This window comes from Penaeus vannamei, chromosome 7 (genome assembly GCF_042767895.1).
Source record: "Penaeus vannamei isolate JL-2024 chromosome 7, ASM4276789v1, whole genome shotgun sequence".
Lineage (NCBI taxonomy): Eukaryota > Metazoa > Arthropoda > Malacostraca > Decapoda > Penaeidae > Penaeus > Penaeus vannamei.
The window spans coordinates 15,273,202-15,283,201 of NC_091555.1; the positions used below are offsets into that span (position 1 = coordinate 15,273,202).

General features: G+C 37.9%; 1 protein-coding gene across 1 annotated transcript; it reads right to left on the reverse strand.

The window, feature by feature from the left end:
• Positions 1–1,433: 1,433 nt before the first annotated feature.
• On the reverse strand, positions 1,434–9,483 carry SsRbeta (signal sequence receptor beta). Its single transcript, XM_027359282.2, has 5 exons — positions 9,359–9,483; positions 4,179–4,383; positions 3,907–4,072; positions 3,178–3,261; positions 1,434–2,008 (listed from the first exon to the last, which is right to left on the reverse strand). Coding segments are annotated over exons 1-5 (582 nt in total). The 5' UTR covers positions 9,360–9,483; the 3' UTR covers positions 1,434–1,882.
• Between the last annotated feature and the right edge of the window lie 517 nt (positions 9,484–10,000).

Sequence of the window (10,000 nt, forward strand, 5' to 3'; positions counted from 1 at the left end):
GGAAGGGGGAGGGACGGAGCGAAGGACAGCACTGGGGTAAGGAGTCAGAAAAGCCTCATTGGTGTGCTTCCTGTTTCGTTTGAATTTCAGAATAGTCATGCGACTCAAAATACATATGGGAGCCGCCGCAATTAGCACATGTGCGTGACTGCTGAGCAGTTCGAGCAATCATGACCAGGTTGGGCGCTTAGAGGGCATAGAGCTGTGAAGCGGCAGCGTTTGGCTGGGTGGCCTTGTAAACAATTCTGACATTAATGGAGGGGAGACTGATATGGTCGGACGGGGGTGGGGGGCTCCGATAATAAAATCATCATCATGTCTATAGAAGTTAATGTTAGAGAGACTGGTGGAGGATTTACGGCAGCCTATAGGGATAGTACAGCAGTAACAACGAGACAGTTAAGTAAGTCTTCTTTACAGTCTGACCAATCCTAGGAGTAGACAGGACAGTGTTTTTGAGACCATTCCGGTTCAAGTATTATGAATAGGCTATATAAAGGGCCACACTAAAACAAATAAAAAATTATACAACCAAAGGCATCAGTACTGTATAGAAGCAGCTAAGAAAGAATGAGCTGAGAAAATCATCAGCTGTTTACGAAGTAAATCCTTTGAACTAGTCTTTTATACTTATCAAGAGTTAGAGAAGTGACAATCTCTGAAGTCAATCTATTCCAAAGCTTACAAATATCAGCAAAAAAAGCTATCTAGAAAACAGATGTAGACATTCGACTTGCATCAGACGTCATGGAATCGAGGGCCATAGAACTTATAGTAACTCTTGCAGGTTCATAAAAATCGAGAAAAAAATTAAGAGATTAAACAGTACTTGGGAAAGAGGGAGGAGGGGGAGAGGGGAGAGGGAGGAGGAGAGGGGAGAGGGAGGAGGGGGAGAGGGGAGAGGGAGGAGGGGGATTGTATAAAAGGTTATTCAAATATTTTGTGGGCTTCTAAACTGTTTCTCGTCATTTAGAATTCCCTATGGAGTAAACCACTTTGCCCGTGATTTGAGGTGGGGAGCACATAATATAAACCTGGAGGATCTCCATGCAGATGGTTTTGCTTTAATATTCAGCTTCTATACAGTACTTGTGAGACTGTTTATACAACATAAAAGTGATCTTAATATCCCCTCTTATGTTCAGGGAATAAGGAAATATTTCTGGGGTTGACTGCCAATAGTAACTTTTGCCATGGATGGCTCTTACTAAACAGTAAATTGTTTTACTCATTGTACTATCCAAAATGAGCATTAAGAATAAAAGCTTGTCCACACAAGCAGGCATGATAGGTGGGCACATGGGGCAGGAGTAGAGACATCATGGGTGGGCAAACTACTTGGCAAACAAGTAGTTTCCACATTTTCTTGCCTATGACATGGAAAGGCCTTAATTTGGGGGAAGTTTAAAAAGATAAAGGGATGGAAAAAAAAGTTTTGTGGAGAATCTTTCTTAATTTCCATAAAAAAATTAACATACATTTATATTTCCAACACACATACAGATACAACAAGTTCCTCACACTGTAAAAATGTACACCTTCAGGGTCATTCACACTTAAATTATTTTTGTCCACAGCACAATTCCCATTATTTTAACCAAAAGCACTTAATTTCCTGGTAATTTTTCATTACAGGTACACTTATTCATTTGAATATAAACTATATTCACAAAACAAAAAAATTCACTTGCATTTAAATAAACTTTATGTTGGTCTTGACTGCTGTGTCCAGTCACCTTCAAATCTGATGTAGGTCTTTGAAGTTCACTTGCTCCTAAGAGGCACTTGAGTCACAAAAGTGTCTTCGTCAGATGAAAAAAAAAAAAAAAATCTTCCAGTACTTCCTAAAAGTACAATTGCCTATTGGTCTTGAGTTGAGCACCTAGTCAGACTTCTTGCCCTTCTTGGCGCGTGTGACGGGAGTGTACTTGGAGTTGATGTTGTACCACATTACGAAGGGCACCAGGAGGGCTGGAATCATCAGGAGGGCAAAGATGAACCAGTCGAACTGTTGGCAGAATGGGAAGGAGGGGGTTGGTAAGGCATCAACACACAACTTGTTAAAAAGGGATCTCGCAACCAATTAGAAAGCCTTAAATAAATTATTCTAAAAATGTATGGTAAAAGTAGGTTTCCCATCTACAAGTAAAATATTTTTCCCTTTAGGAATCCCTTTAAAGAATCACACATTTTATTAAAGAAAATTCCAATTCCATCACACATCTTAGGTTGCAAAAAGGGAAGAAAAAAAAAAAGTTATCCATGAGAATTTCCCTACAGAAATTGCTAGTATGGATATCCCAAGCAGGAAGAACTGCACAGATTTTCAAAAAGAATTATAAAAAGAAATCTTAATATTCCACTAATTTTGACTGTTTTAAATTGTATCAACCCCTTCGATCCAGGTGATGCGACAATCTTATTGTAATTCTGGCTGAGGGCCAGGGCAACGGGAATATCGTGAAATTTTCCACCGAGGGCCCAGGTGACAGGCATGACGCATCATAATTGTGAAAAATTAGACTTAGTGGGCATTTGAGAAGGGACGTTTGCATAATTTCTCCTGGTAAATGAAATGGAATGCATCATCTGCAAGCCGTGACCGGAAGAACTCCAGACTCAAGGGAGGCCACTCTGGATCTTATTCCTGCCCATCATGACAGGCAGTGCAGGGTGTGTTACAAAAGAGTTGTAGGCTACCTAGAGTGATGGTATGGAGTTTGTGCAAGGAAAAAATTTACAGTCATCTTGATAGAATATCAAGTGACAAGCCCTTATAAGATGGCAAAATGGCAAAAAATGCTTTTGCAGAAAGATATAATAGTATTGCGATGGGGAGGGCAAGGCAACGAGTCCTTATATCACAACTGGTCATTTGGGTTTGGCCTACTAGATACGCTCCCGGAAGACTTGCCACTCAAAGCCTAATGTCTTTATTTTGGTACAAGTGCAGGCCGCATTGCATCTGGATCAAAGAGGTTAAATGCATGAATCCTTCACAACTGATGCACTATTCTTACATCAATGGAAAACTTCCTAAATTCACATGCCAACAAATCATAATACAGAATATATTTCTTTAAAACATATTTCTAGTCTTCTGGCAAATTTAATAACAGACCAGACATTACAACTCATTTCCTACAAATTCTAAGCAGTATACAACATCATACTTACCACATGAGGAGAGAACTTCCTGTCATAGTCTCTGAAGGCAATGATGCCTCCCTCACCAGGTTCAGAGGTGTAGCCAATCTGGATCTGTCGGAGCAAGGGAAAAATGTCACAATGGTTTACAAGTAAATTTTAAAGAAATGGAAAATGAAGTTTATTTTAAAGCCACATACTTGTAATGTAAGTGATAACACTATGCCTTACTCATCTTCCAAAATACATTTCCTATTACAGCTTGTGACATCATGCCTATATACAAGACTTTAAAAAGTATGAATTTTACTAATGTTACTTGTTCACTTTTAAAGTTTAGCATGCCTTTTTATAAACATTTTTCTTATAAAAAAACAAATCAGTAATCTACATTTCCACACCACATCCTGATTGAATGCTTGTTCTGCAATTGCATCAAATATTTGGTTTAAAAGCAAGTTTAAAGCATGCATGAAGTACCAATACTACTAACATCCCACCCACTTGTTCAAATCAACATTTATGGGATATAAAATCAGAACAGAAAAACATGATGCTACTCATTTGTCTATACATTACACGCAAGTTAAAAAATAACTAACGACGGGGTTGAAGCTAGCTAGACAAAAGGCAAACATATGTGACAGACAAAATCAAGTCTGAATGAGGATTTGGCACCCCAATAATAGGGATTACATACAGAGTACTGTGTACAACCTAAAATTCAAACAAAATAACTTTAAAATAATAATTCCTTACCTCTGCAGAATCTTCAGTGGGCTGGTAAGAAATCTCAGCAGCAGTGAAATTGAAGTAACCATACTTCTTGGGCTGAACAACAACAGTGTGAGACACATTGGCGTTTGGAGCAATACGGTCAAACTTCACTTGCAGCTGGCCACCAGCAATGTCAAAGTCTTCAGAGCTGTAAAATAATTAGATTGAATATCATCAACGGTGAGGAAGAGCCCTTTCAAATTCAATGCACACCATCCAGATAATGTACTTTTACATAAAGATCAACAAATTACCTGAAGCCTGCATCAGTGAGCTGGACGTTGATAGCTGCAGCCTGCCCAACGTTGTGTACAGAATACTGCACAACAATATCTCGGCCTTCAACAAGGTACAGGTTGTGTACCCTCTTGGCCGCCAGCAGTCTTGCTCTCTCCTCGCCTTCACCTTCAGAGAAGACGCACCCCACAAGGGCCAAGGCTAATAAACAGTAACGAAGCACTGAAAGAAGAAAATACTTCTTTAGTCATCTTTCAACAATGTGACAAATTTTGATTTCTCTCTTCTGATGCATTCACCTTAACAGATTTAAAGGGAAATGTAGAAGATGAGAATGGATTAGAATGAATAGGTCCATAATGCATAATCAACACGAACTGCATCTTATACATCAAGTATGATAAGCACCCAAAGTACATAAAACTTCAGAGTCATGTGCAGTAACCATACACTTTTGAATATTTTACTTAAAGCAGAAAAATATTTAGTAGAATTTGCCGTGTTTTGCTATGTGCCACACAGTTTTACATTAGTTTCTTAGTAACAAAAAACTAAAATTTACCAATGTCTCTAATAGGGATCTTTACAGAAGTTTATCTCAGTGGATCCTAGATTCATAAATCTGGGTATTCTATCACCCTTTTCTGTGATAAGAAAAGAAGGGACCAATATAGTTTCAAGTTTCATGTCAGCTTCTAAAAAAACTGAGTATTAAAATCTAGGTGAAATTTAAAAGAATCAATCCATAAAACATTAGCCAACAAATGATGAAATATGTCACATTTGTAAATTGCACAATTCTTAAATCCTAAATATGGCTTTAAATAAGGGTATTGGGTATTCATCCTCCTAATGGCCTTTACTCATCGAAATAAACAGTTTCACGGTTTGAAGTCATGATCACTGACTTCATATGATACATTTCTTTGTCCAGTTATGGTCACAATAAATGCTTGGTATGATTCTATTGGTATAAAAAATATACATTAAAGAGACTTAACAGGCAAAACTTCCCCAACTGAGTTAGTCAACACGACAGTTATCAGCAACCTTAACATTACTCTTAACGAATCTTGTATTTAACCCACTTGCAACAGTATATTTATAAGCCGAAAATAATATTTTTCTGGTGGTTTCAAAACCAGTGAACGGGCAAGTCCGGCAACCTGCCCGCGCGCTGCCCACCAAGGGCAACAAAATTAGAACGCGAGCTCTGATCTGGCATCGCACTAGTGGAACACCCAGTAATGTTTGCTTTTCCGGGCGTCTCATATGTAGGACACCCATCATAAGTGGGTTAAAAGTCGGAAATTTACATTCAAAATGTTTGGTACCAATGTCAGTTAATTCTCCAGCATGTGGTGTGAGCCTTTGATTACATTACGCGGAAACTGAAAGAAGGTTAAAATTTAACCCACTTGGGAAAAGCCAAGTCTTACAAATCTATTAATGATGCAGCTAGTTTCTGCAAAGGTCCTGACCTTAAGGTGTATAGAACTATGAACCAGACTGAGAAAATTGGTAGAGGTAAAATTGTAAAGAATGAAAAGCCTATACTCAGAAAATAGTTATAATACTGGTCTATTCATTGAGGGACAGTGGGTCTTTAGTGTTATTTTTCCAAAACACACACTCCTCTAATGTAATGCAGACATTGTCTTTTGGAGCTCTGACAGTGTGACTATGTTGAAGTATTAAAAACAATGTAGCCATCACTGCATACAATCTCATATTGTAAAAAAAAAATTTTTTCTTTCAATAAAAGCACATTCAATCTTCTACACTGTAAAACAACCTTATTTACCAGAATGGACTCTGAATGTACATAATTTGGCTATTACAGGTTCAATCTAGCACTAAAATGCATTATCATGCATCTCTGAATATACAAAAATAGTAAATATAAAATGGTTTCGCACCACTTTGTAGGCCCAAACTACACAGAAGTGTGAAAGTCAAAACCATATTCTCCTAGAAGCTTCAATGAGCTAGTAACTCTTGCTCACACAAACACCCACTACAAGTAAATGGAAACAGTCCAAATCTCTTTATCAAGGAAGTACCATTTCATCAGCTACTTGACTCCAGTAATGTTTCACAAATGCCACTCTAAGAAAGCACCAAGTGCGACACACAGTCAACAGCACTAATGAAAAACCAGAAGCATAGGAACTTATAAACCACACTACCCTCTATACTAAGACACGTTAGTGTTCTTTCAGGCGGTTTTGTATAAACTTGTCCCCCTGTTCTATCTTACTATGAATACCAAGTTGGGGTGTAGAGAGTCAGGTACCTCTAACAACCCTTCTCTGTTCCTCTTTACTGTATGTACACACTAAAGTAGGGCAAATAGATGATATTCTTGTAGCAGACTAAAAGTTGTGGTCATTTATACTAAAAATCTGCAGACATGAACGGTAACACCATAAAGAAAAAAGATCACAAAGTGTCATAGAGGGGGGAACAGAGTCCAGTCACAACAACTGAATAAATTGTGAGATTCCATCATTTAGTGACACAAGCAAATGATCTGATTTCAGAACACCTGTTTATACACAGACGACCCAAGTCAATTTCGCTGTTGACAGAGATGGTCATCTCGGTAACAAATACCAAAAACAAACAAAGAAAAAAGTAAAAAGACAGTTAAGTAAAGAGTCTGCAGAACTTATCCCCACAGCCATTTATGTGCATACTTCTGAGGGAACAAAGTTAACGACACATGGGGCCAAATAATATCTATGTACAGGGAAAAGGAGAAGAAATTCTTCTATAACTACAACCAGAGTGGCAGGAGAAATCCTTGAAATAAACAGAGCTTATGGCAAAGGACGCTGTACTAACCTTTTTGTGTTCTATGTCCCGAGGGAAATCGACACCAATGAGATAAAAGAAACCAATGGAAATGTTCTACATGCTATAAAACTTAATGATAGGATGAGAGAGTGATTAATCATCACATATGAAGGAATTTGTTGTTGACATGGCACCTTTTAGGTGTGCTGTCTTCAAATCACTCCCCACATTTTGCACCCAGCTGTTCAAGACGAGGACACAGGGCATGTGCGTGTCCCCACGAGACACCACATTGGTGATACTACATGGCCGCTCACATGAGCGGGGAGTGCACCGAAAAAATCGCACAGGGTAATCAACTCCCTAGAAAATGTGTCAATTACAGACTTGACCATAATGCAAACTCTCCATTATGTGCATACTATCTGAACAATAGAAAAAACATATAGCTAAAGTAGCAACAGGCTCTTCTGCCCTCTCACAACTCCATCCCATGTCCTCGGCTTGACGATGAGGCAGAATTACCCCAGCTTGGGAGGATAAATGTAGTGAAGTGTGGTGAACGAAAACAATTGGTCTCTCCAGTTTTACTATCGGCATCAGCTCCTGCGTCAGCTTCAAGGTCTGCTTTAGCCCCTTCAGTGCCAGTTTCAGCTCCTGCTACTTCAGCATCAACTTTGGAACCTGCTTCGACATCTAATATACATTTTAGCACATACAACAGTTCCGACTTCTGCTAATGCTTTAGTGCCAACCCCTATACCACAGGAAAGACAGGATCTACTGCAAATGTTGATACAGAAGATAGAACAAATAATGCTTATGATACAACAATTTGCTTATCAACTACAATTCCTGGAAAAAATGCTTTGGACAATGATTTACCCCTCTACAACCTGTAGCAGAACTTGAAAAAATCAACTGACAACTGATGGCCCACAGTGACAGTGTACCACAATGGAACATTAAGATTTAAGGAAACTGTTCAGGCATGTATATTTAATGTTTGACCTTGGCCCTTTAGTAAATACAAGTTCAGCCAGATTGGGTAGACACTTGGATACATTTCCCTGGCTTTTTACAGGGCATGTAAGCTACTCTATAAATATTTTTTTCAAATCAATCAAATCAAATTAGCAGTGAATTTGAGGCTGCTGTAGCTTTATCTGTGTTTATGACTTTCTTACATTCTATGAGATAGTGGTATCCACTTATCTCTGTGCATTGCTCTCTAACTTATACCAATCACAGGAAAAGGACGCTCATAGCACAAGTCCACACAGAGCACCCAAGATTCAGCTCTATCTTGTAGAGAAAGTTTGCCAGTGAAGCTTAGTCTCTGGCAAGTGCTTTAGTATTGTAAAGAATTAATGCATAGAAATATGCATATACATGTATATATACAGAGAGAGAGAGAGGAGATCTGAACATCTGCCCCTGGCCTGTCACTGGACAGAACAGTAGTTACTCTTCAATTGAAGAACCAAATCTTTTATCCCCGGGATATATTTAGACAATTCGATCTTCTTCTACAGTGTGCACAGAAGAGACAGCAATCACTTGACAGTGCGACATGGCAGGGACTTTTAGATGGTAGACCTAGCATCAAAGATAAAAAAGAAGTGTCAAAGGGATAGAAGCCTGTATACCAATAAAATTGAAGCTTTTTAATAGTAACCTTATCTGTCTAAAGCCATTACCTTTCCCATCATCATTCCCCGTGTGGTTGGTAAACTTTCACAGTCTGGGGTCTTGCCTGACACACACTTTCACTTTTTGTACACATGTAGTCCAAAAAATTTTTTTTCTCAAAATCTACCAATAACCTTAGTTTTCAGTCCTCTCGGAATTATAAGAATATTGAAGCACATTCAAGTACACAAGAATCCTTACAACAGAAACACTCCCAATATGGACTTGAGAGATAAGCCAAAGAAAGTGCCAATAACGTCACTTTTAAACTTTAATATCCCATTATAACATTATAGGCGTTATGCTCTAGAAAATGTGATTAACAGGTCATTATTCATCAAATTTACGCACGTAAATAAGTATCAAAAGAATTGAAAATATGTTAAAATGAAAACACACAACCTTGGGTATAATAATAAAGTGGTCTGTTTTGACGTTAAAATCTTTCATAAGGGATTGCTTTAAATATATTTGACAGTTCTATATATAAACTTTAAGTTATGATGTAAACTAAGCCTTTGATAAAATTACTTGCACTGACAATGCGAAAACCCGGCGAAAAAAGTCCGAGCATCCCAGATCAAATTCAAGTTGCCGACCATTTACTCAAAATTAAATATCAAATAAACCCATTTTCAACACGAATATGCACTATATCACTATTCTTTATCGTTCTTTCTATCAAAATCACATTAAAAATCCTTACTCTTTGGCAGCGAGAGGGAAATGCGTGATTCCTTCCTGTGAGGGCGAGGTGTGTGGAGTGAGCGTGGAGGAGGTTCGACAACGCTGCCACCTGTCGGGTCACTGCCACACTACCGTCCAGTTGTCAAAAGTGTCAGCTCGAATGATGGTTCTTTTCTCAGAAGGAATGACATTTAATTTCTTTCTTAGTTTTGATTGCTTTTATGATTACTTGGTAAAATATTGTTTATAATTTTGGATATTAAATATTTTGTGGAAAGGGTTTTTTTGAGCTTCTTTTTCAATATTTTTGTTAATATCCAAATATCAGACTACAAAATATCACCCTTACGAATTCATATCTAAGCATAAAAAGATTCACCGTATATCTTTTTATGCTTAGATATCAATTCGTAAGGGTGATGTTTAGTAGTCTAATAGCCATTTGGATATTAACAAAAATAATACTTAAGAGTGACGAAAAATATGCGAATGCAGTATGGTTGTGTCATCAGTCATCAAATCTTCTTATATCGAATAATTTTGAAACAAAATGATCATACAGAGAAAATTAAGTGTCTTTACTCAATACATTCTAACCTCATTTGTTCCTGAAAACAGGGAAATCTCTACAAGTCATCATCTTATGATTTTCAGTAAGTTA

Coding starts and splice junctions, on each gene's coding strand:
- SsRbeta (XM_027359282.2), bottom strand. Junction 4,073..4,178: donor CTCACTGATGCAGGCTTCAG/GTAATTTGTTGA, acceptor ATTATTTTACAG/CTCTGAAGACTTTGACATTG. Junction 2,009..3,177: donor GGAAGTTCTCTCCTCATGTG/GTAAGTATGATG, acceptor TTCTGCCAACAG/TTCGACTGGTTCATCTTTGC.